The 24,805-nt window shown below is 35.4% G+C and overlaps 1 protein-coding gene and 1 long non-coding RNA gene across 4 annotated transcripts in view; both read left to right on the top strand.

Annotated features, from left to right (window-relative positions):
• LOC136033997 (uncharacterized) overlaps nt 1-24,805 on the top strand; it is a 501,602-nt gene that overhangs the window by 68,505 nt on the left and 408,292 nt on the right. The window lies entirely within an intron of this gene.
• LOC136033994 (uncharacterized) overlaps nt 15,499-24,805 on the top strand; it is a 70,386-nt gene continuing 61,079 nt past the window's right edge. Inside the window, exon 1 of the mRNA XM_065715032.1 lies at nt 15,499-15,777. Within this exon, the coding sequence (XP_065571104.1) occupies nt 15,721-15,777 (57 nt within the window). The 5' untranslated portion in view covers nt 15,499-15,720. The remainder of the gene's footprint in view (nt 15,778-24,805) is intronic.

Genomic DNA, 24,805 nt, shown 5'->3' with positions numbered 1-24,805 from the left:
AAAATAGGATAAAGATTATAAGTTTATTTCAATACTTCCGCGTCACATTTTAACTGGCTATTAACATTTTGCATTGGAATATGAAGTATTTCATTTTTTAGACAAGGTGACTTCACCTCCCATTTTGGCTTATCAGTCGCTCCACGGATGCCTTAGAGGAAGAAAAAAAATTACAACTGTTATAAACGATGATTCGTTGGAATAAAAAAAATGTTTTCGTAGCATTTGAACTAACAAACGTGATTAGACCGAAAGCACAACACAAGCACCGTAAATTTGCGATGGGTGAAAATTAACAGCCTGGACCGCCAAATGAAACTTGACATATTCGAGCGCCAAAGGATATACATCCTTTAGACCATTTCTGGTGAATAGGGTGTCAAATCGATGTTTCAGTTGCTGGGTCTTTTTTTTTAAAGGGACAATTAGCAAGCTGGTCGGACAACCTTGCTACGGGGGAGATTCAACTCTGGGCCCAGAATTGCCAAGTAGAGGATCAATCCACTGTGCTGCGTCAAGGTTTACAACAAAGGGCATAGGAAAGATGTTTGAAATTGTCAAAATTGAACAAAAAATAAATATGTGGTTAGAACACAAGTGAAAGGGGGAATCAGAACGAGTCACTAACAAAAATAAAGAAAAAAGACGTTTGCGTCTAGAAGACTTGCAACAACAAGGACTTGCAAAAATTCTTCAGTTTGTGCTCAGTTGACCGTGTTCAGTTTTCAGCACGGTTTTATTTTATTTTCCATCCATAAAAAGACATGCATAGTTAGACAACTAATTGTTCCTACAGTCTACTTCCCGCTTCGTAAGTACTTCAAAGTCTGTATTTGATACTAATTGACTAGTGTACTAGATTGGAAATATTTTGTCCGTGAGCATAGGAGTTGACAAATAGTATTGATAGTTTTCACTCCTTCCGATAATTTTGAAAACAAAGGTGATTTAGATTTTTTGCAAATTAATTCTGACCATTTTATATTTCAGGACCGCCCTACTTCCTAATGACGAGGTTTGCAATTTTAGAACTATGTGGATTATCATTCGTATCCTGTTTACATTGTATGGCATCTCTCCAATTCAGCCGTCCCCACCAACAGTGTCATTTTATATACTGTGGATTATTTAACTATAATGGGACACCTCATCAGCTAATATTAGCCATGGGGACGGCTAACCAGTTGATTGTTGTCTGGAAGGCCTTTTTTTTTTGCAAAAAGAATCGTAAACAGTTACACAATCATTCCATGCATACTTGCAATTGGTGTCGATTCTTTCATCCCAAGGGTAAGTAACCTTCCCTTTTTCCTTCTGTTTATTTTTTTTTAATATCTGGTATGCATGGTATAATTATTGGATTTTAGGAAATGATATTGGTAGCTTACATTGAAAAAGTTAAAAAGCATTAAAGCGAATTATAGTTCTTGTTATAGAAGACGAAAATATTATGGGCTGGATGAACCTTACGGGAAGTATATTTACGTATGGCTCAATTACTGTGAATAGTAACTGCGTGATCAGTTTGCTGCTTGGTCAGTAACTGCTTGGTCAACTATCTTCTGGTTAGTATTATCTGGGGTACAAGGCTTAAAACTATTCTAAGGAGGCTTATCCACCTTTTTCTTGATATGAACTGAAAGATCAATCGTTAGTGTTTGTACCATAGCCGATAATATTGAATATAAAATTGGTTCCTGTTTGTGCAAGCTGAATTAGTCGAAAAAATTATGTAGGTACTGTTTGGTGTTACCTCCGACAACTGTATGGTTGGAGTCCAGTTTATATTTTAAACACAATTTTAATATGCAGTGAAAGTATAAAAGCCATTAACTTTTAGTTATGGATGTAAATCTACTCAAGGTAATGAGGCTAATAGATATTAAAAATAGAAAAAATTGGCCTTTTCGAGCCTTTTTTGCTGGCACATATCTGCCATATTTTTTTTGCAGTTCAACAACGCTTGGGGCGCGTGGTTTGTTCCACCTGTTGTAGAGGATTTCTGAAAATAAAGGCCCCCAGTATGAAATATGGCTTTATTCCGCTAACAGGAAATAGGACTTCGACTTTCTGAATTTTGCCTAATAGAATGATGCCAAACAATTCAATGAAACTGTCTGAGTCCAATACATTTGATAAAATAATACTTTTCAAATTCCATTGAGCCATTGCGACGCACACCCACAAAAACAAAACAAAAAATGCAAGTTCAAAGCACAATTTTTCAACATTTTTGCCTTTCAAACCCCTTCGTTTGCTATCATAAATTTTCCCAACTATTCTAAAATCTCTTTTCCTTCGGTCAAAAGAGGGTAGACAGCAGAGATGCTTCCAAGTAGGTTGTGTTGTCTTTGAAACGAATGCTGTTACTTCACCATCACTCTAAAGGAAGCTTTTTTTCCTTTCAATGACATCCTCACTCAGGTACCTTTCTAGTTCCTCATTAATATTATCTGCTGACTCTTCTTCACCCCTTGTCGAAATTGCAAGTCTGTTATCAAACATGCTGTCAATCCAACCTGCTGTTCCTCCTCTCCTTTTTTTGGATACAGGGATGCAACTAGTATTTTAAGTATGGAGAAGGAATTTAAAGAATGTGTCCAAAAAATTGTCCAACAAATGCTGACAAATTTCGACTAACAAGCTAGATTTCCAATGTAAATAGTTACAATTTCGAATGTATTGGCACCGCATACCGAACTTCCTCCCTCCCCACCTAGTGAAATCCCCTCCCTTAACTATGCCCCTAACTGGATAGTACGGTTTTAACCGAATGATTCATGGATCTCTTACCCACACAAGTGAACATTCATTAAACCAAAACGTATGATCTATTGTATTCTATTTAGTTTTTTGATAGAAATTGTAGGTTTGTGAGCTCAGAATTTATTTTGAATATTAATGCACTAATTGTGATTTGACAAGTAGGTGTGTATTGAAAACAAATATGCTTTGACTTCATTTGACTCACCTCTGCTGATTTCTCCACCGTGGTCAGACTTAGCTGGTGGCTTCATTTCTAAGGACTTGACAAGGAAAAATTGCCATAAGAAATCTCGTACCATTTTCTTGATAAGTTGCGCATGAAAAAAAAATCAGCCTGTTTTTCTTGTTTTTTTTTTGTGGATATTCGATTATGACACTGACTTCAATATTGGCCTGATATATCTGCCGGCCGTTATATCGGTCGGGCTCTAAACCGTTTGGAAGCACCTATTTTCTCCTAATGGGTCCACTTAATAAGCCAACATCGACTCCCCGACATCTACCTAGTATTCTTCAAACCTCAAGACAATTGGACTTAAGAACACCGAACCCTTGTTAACCTGATTGTATTCTCTTAAAGTTTCGATGTTCTAACCAATCTAACACTCTTGAAAATGAAACTGCTATATAAAAACGAATACAAGTGGTACTCCTGAGCCAAACGAATTCTTTAGGCTCCAAATTTTCTTAAAATCTGTTTGCTGAACTAAATCGTACTTTTTCGTTTTGGCATAACCTCAAGCTTCTGACCTATAGTGAAGACTTGCAACTTCTTTTATCTGAAGGAGACGTCTCTGAATTTTCACATCAACTAACTGACCTAAATTACTTCTCAAAAGGATATTTATTTGCTTATTACCCTTTCAATTACAATCTTCTTAATGCTTAGACATCCCTATTAGCGTGCAGACTTGATGCCCAAATAAACAACCTATTCTTTAACCTCTAACATTTGTCCTTCAAAATTAGCTGCAGTCCCAGATTAAACCTCTCATGTACTCCGAAATGAGATTTTCCTCCTCCTCTTTAATACCTTGCTCTTTGCGCTAAATTTTAACTTTTTTTTTACGACTTCTAAAACACAATGGCAGTTTAGCTAGAATAAAAAGCTTTTCCCAAAAATATTAAAAAGTTTATCGTGAAGATCGCAAGGTGATGAGGATCGGGGGGGGGGGGGGCTCTTCATATACGGAATAATTTTGTTCGTTTTGAGTTTTGATGTTGGTTCTTATTTTCAGTCAGAAAATTTTTTTGTGTTTATTATTCAATTGGAACAAGGATCTACTGCGTCTTGGGGCATATCTCAAAAAATGGATATGGCTTCTTAGACGTGTAGTTTCTATTAATATTTAATTTTAATGATCTATTTACTACAATTCAGATAATGACAAGGAGGATTATGTTAAAGGATATGTTTAAAGCATCCAAAAAATGACAGTTTAGCTTTTTCAATTTTGGGACTTTTTAAGTCTTAACCACCTCAAAATCTTTTTTTTTTTTTTTTTTTTTTTTTTGAAAACTAGTTTTTCAGGGTAGCAGAAAAAATCCTTTTAATTTATAGCACGTTTAGGTATAAGAATATTTGAAGTTTTTCCTAACTTTCTTTACTCCATTATGTTATTCATGATAGACCTGTCCTGCAAATGATAAAGAGAAGAAAAATGCAAGAGAGCCTGCCAATTAGATCTATTTTTAGAGCATGATATCATATCTTAGAGCAGTTAGTTATTAGAATCAATGTAAGGACAATACTTTGAAACTTTGGTGCCTCATAAGAAACGAAAATAAAACAGAAGCTCATGAGCATTATCTTTCTAATTGCAGTTTCCTGTATTAATGTTCAAATACTGATTTTTTATTTGTTTAATGACTGATGATACATGTAAATTACATCCTGTAATATAATTTATTTTAAATTTTTTGAATCGTACGATTTTTATTGTCCCTCCTTATTTTAGATAACATATCCTCCCATTCGATTTTTTAAAATTGAACTTTTATTCAGAAGATCTTTGACTGGAAATTCTTTTCAAGTTTTTTTTTGCTGATTTAATGCATCAAATCAACAAAAATTATTTTCTAAATAAAATAAATCCAATTCACAAACAGTTTGGGGGGAGTCCATGTTATTGTCGAAGCATTTTTTATTTGGCCTTTCAACTATGTTGAACAAAATTGCTATCTTAAGATCTTTACCAGGTTACTTTGGGGGATAAGGTGCTTGGGAGGGGAGCTATCTACCCTCCAATCTTTTTGTAACTTTAAAAAGACACTAGAAGTTTTAATTTCAGTTTGAAAGAGTCCTCCTCTGATATTCGAAGACCATTGGTTCGACACGATTGCACATGGTGAAAAAACAAAAAACACGCATCTGCGATCTTTCATCCTGCAAAAAATACACAAACTTGATATTCTGCAGAGGAGAGCTTGAAATCACTGGAAGTAGCCTTCTCTGATATGTTGAATTAATGGTGTTATTTTATCAAAATCGCCTTATTTTTGGGGTTGTTTCCCCATTTTTCAAAAATCATGCCAATTTCTTTAGATTCTTAGTTTTTGATGCGTAGCCTTAAACTTGCTGATTTTTATATATTTGGAAACAGCTAAAAAGTCAATTTTGGTGTACCTATTGGTGTCAAAATACCAGTTTTTAGATTTTCTGTCACTATTGAGCCACATCAGTTCTTATGCTCAGGTCATTGCCATGTACTGCTATTTAGTAATACCACTGATTTCTTTATGTTCAACAAAACCGTAGAGTTCCTAATAATCCTTCATCATATCATATGTATATATGTTTTTTTTTCAGTTACTCATCTGGTTGTGCCCCCCCCCCCACTTGTTTTTCCATTTCAAAATACATTGTGAAATTGGAGTGGGTCATTTTTTTACCAGCAGTTTTTTTACCAGCGTGGCTTCAAAAGTATTGGTTCAATAAGTCTTTAAGGACTTCGAAATGTTTGAGAGTTGTTAGAAATTGGATAGACCGTGCAACCGTAAGTGTTTTCAATCTGATAAAATATTGTTTTTTCCATCATGTAACAGTTATTTTCGAAAATAATGTGGCCACAGCTTTGATTGTTGCTAATTTTCAAGCAGTTTGTGTACTGAATTTCAAAATTTTAAGAACGCGTTTGTCATGTTATTATTTAAAATAAAATTTATTAGCTGAAGAATATTATATTAACAATGGTCCTTTTGCCATCTTGTCTGCCAAAAGTTACTATAAATCAGTAGAACCTAAGAGATTCTGCAATCATTTGATTATACCAAGAAGATGAATAAATTGTCAATTTCTTAACTATTTGTATCTGCCGAAGTTTGATCCTACAAGTTTCAAGGTTTTAAAAAAAATTCTATGGAGCAATATCAGGAAAACTTGAAAAATCCAAACCCTTTGATCTGCGTTTAATTGTTAGCCACATGGATAGCCAATTTTTTTGACTTGTTTTTATAATCAGCAGATAATTAATTTGAGATAATTTACCTGGTTTGAATTCTTCAACCCACAGGACTTTTGCTTTATGAACTGCGTACCTTCAGGAAAAAACATTATCGCAAACATATGTCCGAAGGAATAAAAAAAATGTCAAGTTTTGTCAGATATAGGAGAAATGAAGTATATTTTATTGCGAAAATAAAACATATAGCTCAACCCAAAGCTAATATTTATAAGAAGTAACAGGTTTGAAGAATACTTCTGTTTATAAAAGCTGTTTTTAGATAGAAAAGATTCGAAAGTAAGCAAAGAGAGATTTCTCTTATTATGTACTTCACAAACCCGTAGAGGGTCCTGTATCTCACAAGGTTTGAAAATTAAAACTTTCAAAATTTTATGCTAAATCAAATCACCCTTATATATTTAGAACTAAAAAAAAGGAAGAATTGTATTGGATGCAACAAAACTGTTCAAGGAACTATGGAATAAATGCTAGAAAATTCTGTATTGCTTCTCTTCAACCCAAGAAAGAAAAATAAGATAGCAATTTAGCTTGACAATTACTAATTTGAGTCTTTTTTAACTCTTTGTTATAAATCTGGAAAATGTAAAAATTGCAAGTTGGGTCTTATAAACTTTTATTGTCTGGATTTTTTTTTCATTATTTTAAGTTTCAAGTTATTATGAATCATGTTACATAAGAATTTTTATCTCTTTTGTTAGTTTTCCCATATATATATACTAGCTGTTGGGGTGAGGCTTCGCGCCACCCCAACACCTAGTTGGTGGGACGCTTCGCGCCCCCCCAAGCCCCCCCGCGCGTGTAAATCGTTACGTGCCATTGTAGTTTTGTCCCTGTGTCCCACCTGTGAATATAGATAGATTTATATATGTGTTTCAAACTATGTAAAAATTGCGAATATACAACATTCTTGGCTTTCCCATTGTCTGTGCATATACAAAGCCGTATGTACTAATAATGACGTCATATGCAAACGCTCTTTTTACAAACAAACAAACATGCATACACACAACTCGTTTTTATATAGATAGATAGATAGATAGATACAATACAAATTAACTGCGTAAAACTTGCGAATATACAACATTCTTCGTTGTCCAATTGTCGCTGTATATAAATAGATTGTCAGGTTTACCGACCCTCGAACATGCAACGTACAATTGTCCATGGGAAAAACAATCAGTATTAAGATCTATACCACATTTTTCTAATGATTGACCTTGAGCTTTGTTAATGGTGATTGCAAATGCTAATCGAATTGGGAATTGCAATCTTTTAAATTGAAAAGGCAGATCCGTTGGAATCATGGGAATGCGAGGAATAAGAACAGCCTCACCCTCAAAAGGCCCTGTCAAGATTGTGGCCTCTATTAGGTTTTCCATTGTTTTTTTTACGGCAAGTCACGTGCCATTGCAAAGCTTTGGTGGGTTGATATTTCTTAAAAGTATTATTGGTACGCCTATTTTTAGTTGTAGCACGTGTGGTGGAAACCCTGAAGGATCTATGGAATTTAAAAATTCAGATGGATAATTAACCGCTTCATTTGGTTCCAAAACTGTGTCGACTGACTTGTAAAGGACTGCCTGGTCTCGAATCTTGGTCAAAACAATATTGTTGATTTCGTGGACGTCTATATTTTTGGGTGCGAGAATCGCTCTTTCACTTAGCCATTTATTATTTTTATAATTTTTTAGAATATTCGGAAATACTTTTTCAATCAATTCATTTTTGGACGTCACTAAATTACAGAAATCAGCAGGTAGTTGTATACGTCCTGAAATTGAGTCTACTGTTTGACCAGAGTCATCGTTTTGCAATCGGACACGAATATTTGTAGTTAATTTTAATATTTTTACGTGTGCCCATAAATTAGAATTTTTTAGGCAAGCATTACTTTTGTCTGCAGGAGTTAAACTACGTAAAAATTGCGAATATACAACATTCTTGGCTTTCCCATTGTCTCTGCATATACAAAGCCGTATGTACTAATAATGACATCATATGCAAACGCTGTTTTTACAAACAAATAAACATGCATACACACAACTCGTTTTTATATAGATAGATAGATAGATAGATACAATACAAATTAACTGTGTAAAACTTGCGAATATACAACATTCTTCGCTGTCCAATTGTCGCTGCATTTAAATAGATTGTCAGGTTTACCGACCCTCGAACATGCAACGTACAATTGTCCATGGGAAAAACAATCAGTATTAAGATCTATACCACATTTTTCTAATGATTGACCTTGAGCTTTGTTAATGGTGATTGCAAATGCTAATCGAATTGGGAATTGCAATCTTTTAAATTGAAAAGGCAGATCCGTTGGAATCATGGGAATGCGAGGAATAAGAACAGCCTCACCCTCAAAAGGCCCTGTCAAGATTGTGGCCTCTATTAGGTTTTCCATTGTTTTTTTTACGGCAAGTCGAGTGCCATTGCAAAGCTTTGGTGGGTTTATATTTCTTAAAAGTATTATTGGTACGCCTATTTTTAGTTGTAGCACGTGTGGTGGAAACCCTGAAAGATCTATGGAATTTAAAAATTCAGATGGATAATTAACCGCTTCATTTGGTTCCAAAACTGTGTCGACTGACTTGTAAAGGACTGCCTGGTCTCGAATCTTGGTCAAAACAATATTGTTGATTTCGTGGACGTCTATATTTTTGGGTGCGAGAATCGCTCTTTCACTTAGCCATTTATTATTTTTATAATTTTTTAGAATATTCGGAAATACTTTTTCAATCAAATCATTTTTGGACGTCACTAAATTACAGAAATCAGCAGGTAGTTGTATACGTCCTGAAATTGAGTCTACTGGGAGCTTTCCGTTTCCAATTGTCAGCAATTGATCTGAAAATGTTTGACCAGAGTCATCGTTTTGCAATCGGACACGCATATTTGTAGTTAATTTTAATATTTTTGCGTGTGCCCATAAATTAGAATTTTTCAGGCAAGCATTCATTCGTCTTCAATGGCTCTGGTGGTGCAGCCAATAGAGGAAGTTTAACTTTTCCTGAGGCGCAACACATTCCCATTGTTTCACCATTGAATTTCAAGGCCTTGCAATAGGGACAAATTTTAGACATTGTCCCGATTTGAACACATCTACTCAAGCTATAATCATTGACTGGGTTGTACCTGAATGCCAGGCGATAACTTTCAGGTTGCTCTGATTCCTCGGCACGCTTTCTTTTCTTACTTTCTCTATCAGCAGCAAGCCTGATTTCTTGCTGTTCTTGTGATTCCTCGGCACGCTTTCTTTTCTTACTTTCTCTATTTACTCAAAAAAAAGTTTTTTTGGCATAGACTCTTTGAGCATCTTCATCGGCTTTTGCCATGGTAAGTTCATCAGTCATTGTAAACTTAAACATTAATAGATTTCTACGTGAATATATGTCTTAAATATCTTGAATGACGTCACCGTCAAAGCAAAAATGACGACAACTAATTTCATGACGTCAGTCAACACAGAAACATGACATCACCTGATCCACAGACAGACAGACAGACAACTTATTTTTATATATATCTATATATATAAAAATAAGTTGTCTGTCTGTGGATCTGTCTGTCTGTCAGGTGACGTCATGTTTCTGTGTTGACTGACGTCATCAAGTTAGTTGTCGTCATTTTTGCTTTGACGGTGACGTCATTCAAGATATTTAAGACATATGTTCACGTAGAAATCTATTAATGTTTAAGTTTAAAATGACTGATGAACTTACAATGGCAAAAGCCGATGAAGATGCTCAAAGAGTTTATGCCAAAAAACTTGCTGCTGATAGAGAAAGTCAGAAAAGAAAGCGTGCCGAGGAATCAAAAGAACAGCAAGGAAACAGGCTTGAGGCTGATAGAGAAAGAAAGAACAGAAAGCGTGCCGAGGAATCAAAAGAACAGCAAGGAAACAGGCTTAAGGCTGATAGAGAAAGAAAGAACAGAAAGCGTGCCGAGGAATCAAAAGAACAGCAAGGAAACAGGCTTGAGGCTGATAGAGAAAGAAAAAACAGAAAGCGTGCCGAGGAACTACCAGAGCAACGCGGAAGCAGACTTGCTGCTAAAAGAGAAAGTGAAAAAAGAAGGCGTGCCGAGGAATTACAAGAACAGCAAGAAATCAGGCTTGCTGCTGATAGAGAAAGTAAGAAAAGAAAGCGTGCCGAGGAATCACAAGAACAGCAAGAAATCAGGCTTGCTGCTGATAGAGAAAGTAAGAAAAGAAAGCGTGCCGAGGAATCAGAGCAACCTGAAAGTTATCGCCTGGCATTCAGGTACAACCCAGTCGATGATTATAGCTTGAGTAGATGTGTTCAAATCGGGACAATGTCTAAAATTTGTCCCTATTGCAAGGCCTTGAAATTCAATGGTGAAACAATAGGAATGTGTTGCGCCTCAGGAAAAGTTAAACTTCCTCTATTGGCTGCACCACCAGAGCCATTGAAGACTTTCCTTACTGGAACTACGTCAGAATCTAAGCGTTTTTTGTCACAAATCAGAAAATACAACTCATGTTTCCAAATGACGTCGTTTGGAGCCCAAATCGAAAATCCAGATCAATTTATGTCTACTTTCAAAGTAAAAGGGCAAATTTATCATAGAGCAGGGTTCCTTCTACCATTCTCAGGCGAGAATCATAAATTTTTACAATTGTACTTCATCAGTGATAGAAATTCTGAATTGAATGCACGTTGCGAAATTTCTCCCAACGTTGAAAGGACAATAGTTTCCCAATTGCAACATCTTTTCCACGAAAATAATAATTTAGTGCGTCTGTTCAAAACAGCCATCGATATGATGCCTACTGATACGCATAAAATTGTTATTTCCGCTGACAAAACGCCTCCTGGCCAACATGTGCGTAGATACAATGCTCCAACTATCGACGAAGTGGCAATCGTTATGGTCGGTGATCAGTTTTTACCTCGAGATATTATTCTTCATAAGCGAAATGCTCAGTTGTTAAGAATTGCTGAAACTCATCGATGCTACGATGCCCTACAATATCCTATCATTTTTTGGGATGGAGCCGACGGCTATCACTTCAATATTAAATTGATGAATCCAGCCACTAACAAAGAAATGAATAAGAAATGCAGTGCAATGCATTATTATTCCTATAGACTAATGATTCGGCAGGATGAAGAAAATTATATTTTAAAATGCCGTGAATTGTTTCACCAATTTGTCGTTGATATGTATGCTAAAATTGAATCAGAACGTTTGCTATATATCCGCCTGAATCAGACCAAGCTCCGCTCTGAACAATACATTCATTTGCGAGATGCAGTTATAAATGACGGTAATACCACAAACGTTGGAAGATTAACAATTTTACCTTCGTCATATGCTGGCAGTCCCCGTCATATGCATGAATATGCTCAAGATGCTATTGCGTATGTTCGTCTCTATAGTCGTCCAGATTTATTTATTACATTTACATGTAATCAATCTTGGGACGAGATACTGCAGCTTTTACTTCAAGGACAATCGGCGGTTCATAGGCATGACATTACGGCCCGTGTCTTCCGGCAAAAGTTGAAATCACTGATAAACTACATAGTAAAACTTGAAGTGTTCGGGTCAGTGCGATGCTGGATGTACTCAGTGGAATGGCAAAAACGAGGTTTGCCACACGCACATATACTAATCTGGCTACATAAAAAAATTACTTCGAACGAAATTGATGATGTGATTTCCGCTGAAATACCTGATAAAAATGTCGATAAGGGGTTACATGATATTATTGTAAAAAATATGATACATGGACCTTGCGGTGCACTGAACGAAAATTCACCATGCATGGCCAAAGGAAGGTGCACAAAGCAATATCCTCGACTTTTAGTATCAAACACAATTACTGGCAATGATGGTTACCCACAATATAGAAGAAGATCTACTGAAGATGGCGGTAAAACAGCAATAATAAAGAAGCGTAATGGTACCACCATCGAAGTAGATAACCAGTGGGTTGTTCCATATTCCCCATTATTATCAAAAACATTTAATGCACACATAAACGTTGAATACTGTAACTCCGTAAAGGCAATCAAATACATATGTAAATACGTCAACAAAGGCAGTGACATGGCAGTTTTTGGCTTGCAGCCCGAAATCAAAGATTTCGACGAAATCGTACAATATCAGGCTGGAAGATACATAAGCAGTAATGAAGCTGTTTGGCGAATTCTTTCATTTCCGATACATGAACGTAGTCCAGCTGTTGTTCACTTAGCGGTACATTTACAGAATGGTCAACGTGTTTATTTCACGGAAACCAACGTGCAACAAAGAGTCCTGAATCCACCGGATACAACATTAACAGCTTTTTTTCGCTTTGCAAAAATGATTCTTTTGCAAAAAAACTGCTGTATACTGAAGTGCCTTCGTATTACACGTGGAATACTAAAAATAAAGTATTTGAACGTCGAAAACAGGGTAAGTCAGTCGACGGCCAACCTACCATCTTCAAAGATACCACGATAGGAAGACTACACCGTTCACCCCAATCAACATGAATGCTTCTTTCTACGCCTGCTTTTGGTGAATGTACCCGGTCCGACATCCTTTGAGTATTTGAGAACTGTAAACGGTACTATACATGACACTTACCGTAGTGCATGCCAAGCTCTGAATTTATTGGAGAATGACCAACACTGGGATAACTGCATCAATGACGCGTGCGAAACGTCAACCCCAAGTCAAATTCGTGCATTGTTTGGCATCATTTTAACAACTTGCTCTCCATCAGCTCCTACAGAGTTATGGGAAAAATATAAGTCAAAAATGTCCGAAGATATACTCCATCGAAAACAGTTAGAGACGTCAGATATGACTTTTGATTTTACATCAGAAATTTATAACTACACTTTAGTTATTATAGAAGATTTGTGCGTACGTATGGCAAACAAACCTCTTCAGGATTTGGGAATGCCTTCACCTAACCGTATCGCTGCTGTTTCGACATGTGTAGAATTGGATCGCGAACAAAGTTACAGTACGAGTGATCTATTGTCGTATGTACAAAATAACATTTCCTAGTTAACGTCGGAACAAAAAGACATTTATGATACGATAATGCATTGTGTCGATAACAACGTTGGAGAAATTTTCTTTTTGGATGCGCCAGGAGGTACTGGTAAAACATTTGTGATAAAACTGATTCTGGCATCAATTCGATCAAAAAATGATATAGCGTTGGCAATTGCGTCGTCCGGAATAGCCGCAACATTGCTGCCTGGTGGAAGAACTGCTCATTCCGCTTTGAAATTGCCTCTGAATTTGCATTCTACAGAAACTCCCACGTGCAATATTTCCAAATCATCTGGGATGGGTAAAGTATTGCAGCAATGCAAACTTATTATTTGGGATGAGTGCACAATGGCACACAAAAAAATCGCTCGAGGCTCTGGATCAATGCTTGAAAGATTTGAGAGGGAAGTCGAAACCCTTTGGCAGCACGTTAATATTGCTTGCGGGAGATTTCAGGCAAAAATTACCTATAATACCTGGATCAACTCCTGCAGACGAAATGAATGCTTGCCTGAAAAATTCTAATTTATGGGCACACGTAAAAATATTAAAATTAACTACAAATATGCGTGTCCGATTGCAAAACGATGACTCTGGTCAAACATTTTCAGATCAATTGCTGGCAATTGGAAACGGAAAGCTCCCAGTAGACTCAATTTCAGGACGTATACAACTACCTGCTGATTTCTGTAATTTAGTGACGTCCAAAAATGAATTGATTGAAAAAGTGTTTCCGAATATTCTAAAAAATTATAAAAATAATAAATGGCTAAGTGAAAGAGCGATTCTCGCACCCAAAAATATAGACGTCCACGAAATCAACAATATTGTTTTGACCAAGATTCGAGACCAGGCAGTCCTTTACAAGTCAGTCGACACAGTTTTGGAACCAAATGAAGCGGTTAATTATCCATCTGAATTTTTAAATTCCATAGATCTTTCAGGGTTTCCACCACACGTGCTACAACTAAAAATAGGCGTACCAATAATACTTTTAAGAAATATAAACCCACCAAAGCTTTGCAATGGCACTCGACTTGCCGTAAAAAAAACAATGGAAAACCTAATAGAGGCCACAATCTTGACAGGGCCTTTTGAGGGTGAGGCTGTTCTTATTCCTCGCATTCCCATGATTCCAACGGATCTGCCTTTTCAATTTAAAAGATTGCACGGCTTTGTATATGCACAGACAATGGGAAAGCCAAGAATGTTGTATATTCGCAATTTTTACGTAGTTTGAAACACATATATAAATCTATCTATATTCACAGGTGGGACACAGGGACACAACTACAATGGCGCGTAACTAATATGGCGCGTAACGACTTACGCGCGCGGGGGGGGCTTGGGGGGGCGCGAAGCGCCCCACCAACTAGGTGTTGGGGTCGCGCGAAGCGCCACCCCAACAGCTAGTATATATATATATATATATATATATATATATATATATATATATATATATATATATATATATATATATATATATATATATTTATATATATATATATACAGAGGCGCAATTTGGGCCAAACCTTGGGGTGGGCATGAACTCAATTTTGGGCCCCCCAACTTTCACAAAAGAAAAAAATTAGAGTTTTGGCAGCACACCGATTGAATATTCTAAGTAAAAACTCATTTTCGGCACCCGTGTGGTGCATGGAAATGTACTGTAACCCAATGTCGAATTCAGCCACACTGACCTCTAAGATTAATCATAACATCAAAGATCATAATCAACGAGGTTAAGTGATTAAACTGCATGTGGAAAATTCAACCAGACTAAAGGCTGGCCCTCCTCAGCGAGAAACTTTCTTATTTAAGTAAACAATACGTCAGTGAAAGTAATAGGTGTGCAGTAATTTTAAATCAATTGGAGAGAATGGATTATGTTGAACATAATAGATTATCATGGCTGGCAAAGGGACCTTTGTGGTGGAAGCTTGGGCCCCCCTGAAAAATCTGGGGTGGGCATTTGCCCCCCCCCCTGACCCCCCCCCCCCCCAAATGGCGCCTCTGGGCTCACCTGAATGTTCTTTGTCTTTTCCACCATGTAGACATTATATGATTTTTCTTTGTTTACTGTTAATAACAAAATGGCTATCTCAAAACCTTAATTTAATACATTTCAGGAAAAGAGTATGTCAGTGAAGGGGGTGGGCTAATTGCGCTAAATCACTTTTGACTCTTAAAAGGGAACTAGAACTACACATTTCCAATCAAATGTGCCTCTTCTAAATTTCACTTGACCACCCCTTTTTGATTGTATATACCATCTTCAGATTAGGCCAGCATTTTAAAGGTTTTATTATTACCCCGCCCCAGAAAAAATCCTTTGAAAGTGGCTGCTTATGATAGATTTGCATCTTATAACGATCTCTTTTTGACTAACTCTGTTAATTGATTTTTTTTTCAGGACTATTTCCTCGTTAATCTGATCGCAGCTATCAGATGGATAGAGAGAATGCTGTTGATGTTGAGAGATGGAACAATGAATGTTGTTCCATTCTTCCCATATTGGGTAAATAATAATTTACAAGTTTGAGTTGTTGAAGTTAATGTTAGAATAAAACGTATTTACTCTGTGTGAACTATTTTTCATTGCAAAAATGAAAGCTCTGTTCCCTAACTGTTCACTATACCTACTCTTCCCTGTTCCCTTCTTGAGTTAGGTGGTAAGAGTTACTGATCTTGATCGTTCACACCTTTAAGTACTAGACTGTGGCACACATTTTCAGTGGTTACCCTAGAAAGGGTAATTCAATCCGTTTTGTCGGAAGTGATAAAATATTACAAGAATAGAGTGGTCATTCATTGGTTAATTCTTATGTAAGTGTTTTTAGGCTGCTTCTATTCAAAACTATTCCTCCGCCCTCTAAAAAACAATAATTTTTCCGTATGTCTTATATGTATGAAAATTTGCAAAACTTTCCAGTCCCCACTTACATCTCATTGTTACAGCAATAGCTACAAACTAGCTCAAAGAAAACAAAGGCTCATAATAGCCAAGAGCTTAAGAAAACGCTTAGAAAAATCTCTCTTGTAGGATAATTTGACGTTAATGCTGATTAAGGAATGATCGATATTATTTACATTCATCTTAATAATATAAGATGATTTAAATGGGGTCGAATTAGATGGGGATACAGTGAATTAGATAGGGAATTAGATGGGTAGAGTGAAAGTTTCTGATTTTCTAATGTTTGAAATGGGAGCAGTTATAATCTTTCTAGCTACAACATGATTGAATTGATAATTAACTACTATAAATTTACTCGCTTTAGATTCCTTTAAAAGTATAGAATAATCCTTAACTTACGAAGTGGTTCTTTGCTTAGTTATTAGGTACGAAATGGATAAAAGCGTATGAAAAGGTTAAAAGGAAAAATTCGTTAGAATTTTCTTTAAAAAATATTTTGTGATAAAAAAAAATATTTACTCTGTTCCTTTTTTTTATTGACATTAATTCAAAAAGAAATTCCACAAAACAAGGTTTTCAGTAAAAAAAAAAAGAACAATTATCAAGACGATAACATAATTTGAGCTTTACTGAAACAAAAAACAAACGACCGTGGATACTGATATTTATTCTTTAAGGCTCTAATAATTTTATTTTTATTACAATAAAAAGAGGAAACATTTAAAACGTATTTTGTTTTCAGTTAAGCGCAAATTTTTCTCTGGTCTTGAGAAGGCAGGGGGTTATCAGCCCTACCCTTGTTAATGTTTGCTCGTTCTGAGTTTGACTTGGCTTTTATTGTAACATCTGTTTGTTTTGAATTTCTTTTATTTATTGATAGTGATTTGTGGTAGTTTTACGCTGGAAAGATTATTTGAATTTATTTCTACTCATTTTTGGCCTAATAGAACATTTCACTTTTTTGAAAAACTTGTTTTGTGGAAAAAGTTTTTTTTTTATTAATTTTTGTTCGTATTTTATTGTCTTAGTCTTTCAGTTTTTCGGTTTTTGGTTTTTTATATAAGAATCCATAGGTTGGCTCGCTATTTCTATGTCAGAGAAACTTTTTAGACAATGTTTAATCTTGACACAAATAGTATTTTTGATTTAAATCTATACCACCTCAAGTTGACCAAACAATACAACTTGATATCATTCCGAAAAAATTCTATCTATGGTATTTTACAACCTGTATACACTTATGCTCTTTATTTATTTAAATTGTAGGAGCAGAAGTAGTAATAGTAATAGCCAAAAAAAAATTAAACTTAATACCCTCATTTGCTCTCAGTATATTGCTGAAGTAACTTAATGGCAATCACTAACACAATGCCTGGAGTGGTGCTGTCTATGATATTGCTTATATGTCCTTTTGAAAACCTGCATGCATACAGTTTTCTCGTTTAATAGAAATTCCCCCTAAACGGTCCAGTGTAGCAAATGTAGGGGTGTTATTAAAAGTGTGTGCATAGTGCCTCTTGGCTAGTCGAAAATCCTCCAACTGACCTTTAAAGGTCTAACTTACCACATTTGCTATGTATAATGTAAATTGTTCTTGAGATTTTGCTGTGTCATCTTTTTGAAAGTCCGCATTCACATTGTTTCTTTTGATTTAGTTCAACGTCCACCTAAATATTATTTTAAAGCTTCAGCTTAGTAACCAGAGTTTGTGTAGCAGCGGTAGTTCTAGCAGTATTAGTAGCAGGTTGTGCATAGCGCCTTCTTTTATCTTCAACATCCCCTTCAATACATATTTAATACCCTCAGTTTTGATAGCAGTGGTATTGGTAGTAGCAGTAGAATTAATTGTAATACCCTAAGCTTTATTGGCAGTAATAATTACTGCCTAATAACTAAGAAGTAGTAATAATGGTATGAGTAGAAGTAGTATAAGTAGAAGCAATAGCATTAAGATGGAAATATTATCTTTAGGTTTATTCAACATCCCTCACAAAAAGTCCTGTTAGTTCCAACTACACAACAAACTGTTTCTAAGATATTGCTGTTACACCCTTTTGACAACCTGCAAACAGTCGGTGTGTTGTGATTCAGTTTACCTTCACCCCTCAAAATTCCCTGAAAATTTCAGCTGCACACCCTTAGACATAGTTGTAATAGCAGTCAGAGTAGTAGTATTGACATTAATGGTAATAGTATTAATAGTAATAATGGTAGTACTAGTTTCAACATTAATATTACTATATTGCCTATTGATCAGTAGAACATCCCCTCATCAAGTCTTGGAAGTTTCAACTCCGTACAATTAGCCAATGTTATGACATTGCTCATATGTCCATTTCATGACCTGCATATTCATATATCTCTTGAAACTTTCATCTCATTGCTCTTAGCCTTACAAGTAGTTACAATAGAAATAGTAGTAGTAGTAATTGTAGCAGTAATACAGTACTAGCAGTAGTGTGCAAATAGTGCCTATTGGTCTGATGATCTTACCCTAGAAGCATTCTTTGAAAGTTCCAAATTGATTCAAAACCAATTCTTGATATGCATTTTTTTTATAATGTGCATGCACATATCGCCTTTTGATTTAATTTGAATATTCCTTCAATATTGTAAATGGAGCAGTGTGGTATCAGTTGTGATAGTAGTTGTAGTTGAGTTAGTAGGATGGAAATATCTCCTTTTTGGTCATCTCCCTTATCATACCCTGAATTTTACAAATTAAAGTGCTCTATTTTTCTGGAGTTACGCCCTTTTGACAATCATTATACACATAGCGGTTTAGATTTAATTTAACAATCCCGTCAGCACTCTCTAAAAGGCTCACCTGAATGCCCTTTGTCTTCTTCGAAAACAAAGTTCAAAAAAGCACACGAATATTGTATGTAAACAATGAACGAATTGCTTAACTTAACCCCAATCCTTGTCCTCAGGACTGAGGGGAGGTTGACATCCCCTAAGAGATAATTTTTGAACCTTTCAACAATAGTGAACAAAAAAGGTTACTTAAAACTTTTATCGGATGTGTTTTAGGGAATGATAGACTTGGAGGACGCTGATTGCCCTACATTCATTCCGACGACTCTTAGAAAAGGGCACAAAGACTTCCTACTTCCAGTCAGATGAGCTCCATCAGATCCAAAGCTCATTTAACCACCTGATCTATAATAATCTTACAATACTTACACCTGGGCTCTGGGGATTTGTGTTCATCATGTAGACATTATATGATTATTTTTTTTTACTGTTAATAACAAAATGGCTATCTCAAAACGTTAATTGAATACATTTCAGGAAAAGAGTATGTCAGTGAAGGGGGGGGGGGTAGTTGCTCTCAATCACTTTTGACTCTTAAAAGGGAACTAGAACTACACATTTCCAATCAAATGTGCCTCTTCTAAATTTCACTTGACCACCCATTTTTGATTAAATATACCATCTTCAGATCAGGCCAGCATTAAGGATCTGCAGATCGAAGATCGGGGAGATCAAACCAACAAAGAAATTGAATTTTACTGAATATTTGAGGCTTTAATAGGGATAAAACAATACTGCCCGCACAGACAATTTAGCCAACGAGATAAAGAGTGATTATTTTAATATATGCAAAAGAGTGTCTTAATTTCATTGGTTCAAATTTGTAATGATTTCCGTAAGATGTTCACATTGTGTGAAAATAATGCTTATAATGAGTATAATGCTTATAATGCATGTAACAAGAAGCAGTGGCTATTGATGTAAAATAAATATTAAATTATTATCTCCCCAATAAAAGGCCCCCAAAGCAGTCATTTTACTTTTAGTGCATATTAAAACGGAGTAAAAATAAACGGACTTTAGATTATCCTACGTTAAGGTAGATGACGTTGGTTTTTTATTTCTTTTCTTTTAGATCAACTTCAATTTTGACATTGATTGTCTCCCATACTCTTCTCTCACTTATGTTAATATTTGTTCGTTTTAAGTTTGGTACGTTTTAAGTTATTCTTTAATTGTAAGGCTTGAAGACTATGCAAAGACATCTTGCTGAAATTATTTGCTTTGAAGGGGCAATTGGGGGAGTTTAAGGTTTTGAAACACCCTCTTAAGTTTTTTTTTAAATGGTGGCTTTTCCTCTATTCCTGGAAAATTACTTAAAAAGCATGGCAACTTTCTGGCATTTGTCCCTCCGTTCTCCAAAGGTGGTCTGAATCAACCTCCCAAAAAAAAAAAAATGTTTTTCCAATCATGAAAATTCGCACAATCAATCAGATGTTCCTTAAGGCAGGGGGAGGGTCTAAAAGGGACTTTTGCAGAGGAATTGCCGGGGCCGAGCCAGCCAAAATCCCAAATTTTCCTGAATTACTGGTTGCTTTCAGTGGGTACGTATACTATAATAAAATTTTAAAGGTTTTATTATTACCCCCACCCCAGAAAAAATCCTTTGAAACTGGCTGCTTATGGTAGATTTTGACTAACTCTGTTAATTGATTTTTGACTAACTCTGTTAATTGATTTTTTTTCAGGACCGTTTCCTCATTATTCTGATCGAACTTAACAGATGGATAGAGAGAATGCTGTTGATGTTGAGAGATGGAAGAATGAATGCTGAACCTATTCTTCCTGAATAGGGAAAATAGGAATTTACCAGTTTGAGATGTTGAAGTTTATAATAGAATAAAACGTATTTACTCTGTGTGAACTATTTGTCATTGCAAAAATGAAAGCTCTGTTCCCTAACTGTTCACTATACTTACTCTTCCCTGTTCCCTTCTGAGCTAGGTGGTAAGAGTTACTGATCTTGATCGTTCATACCTTTATATACTAGATTGTGCCACACATTTTCAGTATTTTTAATCAGAATTTTTAACTACTTAGTCAAGGTTTTGAATATTTAATTTTACTGTACAATACTAAATAATTGGGCTTCAACAAAAATTAATTGGAGAGAGCGTGGTGGAAGTGTATGTAGATCTCAGGCTACAATTAAAAAAGAATAGAATTGAAACCTTTCATAAAGTAGTAAAAAAAAGGCCTTACCTGATTTCCAGCAGGCAAATCAGATGAACCTGAACCAGAAGGTAAATCAGATGAACCTCAACCAGCAGACAGATCAGATGAACCTCAACCAGCAGGCAACAGTTTTTTATGGCACTTGGTATTAAGGTGGATCTCCGAGGTTTGAAGCCAATGCTATTTTCCTATAGCAGTGAAATGCGTATTAACAGCAGACACGAGCAGATTCTTTGATGAAAAAATTATTGTGGCTTCATTGAAAGCTTTAACATGAATAGGCCGAACAAATTCGCATTTTTATTCTTTAGAGCTTCATAAAAAATTAATTAGTGGGGACACCTCTAATTTTTAAAAGTAGTAATAAAATTACTTTTAGAAGATGTAGAGAATTGTAAAGTAGCCTCTCGATTTGCCACAAGATTTCAAAATTTTTGGCCGGGAATTTTTTTTTTTATTATCATCAGTTTCCTTTAAAATTTGCTATTTAAGATATCCTTCCTTTACTATTTAAAAGAGTTGTACTAATTATACAGCCTTGATTTTTGTGTCATTTTGTAGATCTTATACTGATTAATAATCCCAAAGATTCTTAAGTTTGTAGTTATAAGAGATGATTTTTAGCAATAATTCTTAGTATTCAAGATTTTCTCCTTTCTCATTGGCTTAAGCACTCCTTAAGGGGTTTGGCAGAATATCATTAAGAATGTTGACATCTCCTTATTATTACGACCAGATTTAAAAGGAAGTTGAAAACATGTATAATTGGCAACAACACCTTGAGGCAATATCATTTTTAACACCTCATACGAATGGGAATTTGTTAGGTTACACAGCTGTTACAAAGCAGATAAAATTATTGGCAGATAAAGTAAAGAAACACCGATTGTAGGCCTATAAAATGTATGAACATTATTTTTAAAAAGAACATCATTCTTAAAAACATATCATTTTAAACATTATTGGCCTTTAAAAGTAAAGAAACACCGATTGTAGACCTATAAAATGTATGAACATTATTTTTAAAAAGAACATTATTCTTAAAAACAAATCATTTTAAACATTATTGGCCTTTAAAAGTAAAGAAACACCGATTGTAGACCTATAAAATGTATGAACGTTATTTTTAAAAAGAACATTATTCTTAAAAAGAACATTATTCTTAAAAACACATCATTTTAAACATTATTGGCCTTGAAAAGTAAAGAAACACCGATTGTACGCCTATAAAGTGTATGTACTTTATTTTTAAAAAGAACAATATTCTTAAAGACACATTATTTTAAACATTATTGGCCTTTAAAAGTAAAGAAACACTGATTGTAGGCCTTTAAAATGTATGAACATTATTTTTAAAAAGAAAGTTATTCTTAAAAAGAACATTATTCTTAAAAACACATTATTTTAAACATTATCGGCCTTTAAAGGTAAAGAAATAGCGATTTTAGGCCTATAAAATGTATGAATATTATTTTAAAAAAAGAACGTTATTCTTTAAAACACATTATTTTAAACATTATTGGCTCTTAAAAGTAAAGAAACGCCTATAAAATATACGAACATTATTTTTTTTATCTAAAGTTGTAGGATATTCGTCCATTTTAGTTCCACGGGATCTCATTTTATTCCCAATAGTGCCGTATCTTAGAATATTTTGGTTTTTCCCCAACATCTCATATAGTTGACGATTTATAGGCTCGTTCATAAATAACTGATTACCCCGGTTTGGAACCGCGGTAATCATATACTTTGCTTTACGGAGTTAAAGTTATCAGGATTAATCGGGGAGTTTGACCTTTCATGAAAATGTTGTCTCCACCTCTCTCTCTTATTTCTGTTACTTTGTTGACGGGAGTCCCGTCCTTATCCAGGAGCACATTTGTAAGTGTAGTTATCGGCCTTTAAAGGTAAAGAAATAGCGATTTTAGGCCTATAAAATGTATGAATATTATTTTAAAAAAAGAACGTTATTCTTTAAAACACATTATTTTAAACATTATTGGCTCTTAAAAGTAAAGAAACGCCTATAAAATATACGAACATTATTTTTTTTATCTAAAGTTGTAGGATATTCGTCCATTTTAGTTCCACGGGATCTCATTTTATTCCCAATAGTGCCGTATCTTAGAATATTTTGGTTTTTCCCCAACATCTCATATAGTTGACGATTTATAGGCTCGTTCATAAATGACTGATTACCCCGGTTTGGAACCGCGGTAATCATATACTTTGCTTTACGGAGTTAAAGTCATATGTTCCTGAAGGTACATAATAAACATTGGGCAATCTTGCCCTGGGGTCATAAATACAGGTAAGGGAGGAAGGAAACCTCTTAGGGGTATTTAATAAATTTTTGAATCTACTTATATTTATATACTATTCGTCAAAAACAAGAGCTAAGAGCTCATATGGCACTTGTGACGAGCTCAAGAGGAGCCAAGAGCCAAGAGCTCATGTGATATGAGCTCTAGTAAAATTCTAAGAATCAATAGCTTGCTTTAAGAGAAAAATCAAAGGCTTAATGCCGGTCGGGATTTAAAACAAGAGCTCTGAGACACGAGGTCCTTCTAAATATCAAAATTCATTAAGATCCGATCGCCCATTTGTAAGTTAAAAATACCTCAATTTTTCTAATTTTTCCTCTCCCTTCAGCCCCCAAGATGGTCAAATCGGGGAAAACAACTGTAAAGAGTCAATTAGTGCAGCTCCCTGACATGCCTACCAATTTTCATCGTCCTAGCACGTCCAGAAGCGCCAAAATCACCAAAGCACTGAACCACACCACCTAAGTCCCCCAAGGAAAGCGGATCCAGTCCGGTTACGTCAATTACGTATCTACGGCGTTTATAAGCGTTTTCCAAGTTTTCTGGTTTCCCCCTCCAACTCCCCCCCCCCCAATGTCAATAGATCTGGTCGGTATTTAAAAGAAGAGCTTTGAGACATGAGTTTTTTTTAATTATCAGATTTTATTAAGATCCGGTCACCCATTCTTAAGTTAAAAACACTTCAATTTTTCTAATTTTTCCAAATTAACAACTTCCAGCTCCCCCAAAGAGAACGGATCCATACCAATAATGTCAATCTCGTATCTAAAGCTTGTGCTTATTCTTCCCATCAAGTTTCATTCCGATCTCTCCACTCTAAGCGTTTTCCAAGATTTCCGGTTTCCAAGGTTTCTGTTTTTCCCTCCAACCCTCTATATCCTTGGATCCAATTCGAATTGAAAATGGATTATCTGAGACATAAGATTCTTCTATATATTAAGTTTCATTAAGATCATATCACCCATTTGTAAGATACCTCGATTTTCACGTTTTCCAAGAATTCCGGTTTCCCCCTCCAGCTCCCTTCAATGTCATCGGATCTGGTCGGGATTTAAAATGAGAGTTTTAAAGCACAAGATCCTTCTAGATATCAAATTTCATTAAGATCTGAACACCCGTTCGGAAGTTACAAATACCTCATTTTTTATAATTTTACCGAATTACTCCCCCCCCACTCCACCAAAAAGAGCAGATCCGAGCCGGTTATGTCAGTCACCTATCTTGGACGTGTGCTTATTCGTTCCACCAAGTTTCATCCTGATCTCTCCGCTTTAAGCGTTTTCCAATATTTCCCCCCCCCCTAATGACACTGG

Source organism: Artemia franciscana, chromosome 12 (assembly GCF_032884065.1).
Source record: "Artemia franciscana chromosome 12, ASM3288406v1, whole genome shotgun sequence".
Classification (NCBI taxonomy): domain Eukaryota; kingdom Metazoa; phylum Arthropoda; class Branchiopoda; order Anostraca; family Artemiidae; genus Artemia; species Artemia franciscana.
The sequence above is the reverse complement of the archived record's forward strand: the minus strand, read 5'-3'. Positions and strand labels throughout refer to the sequence as shown.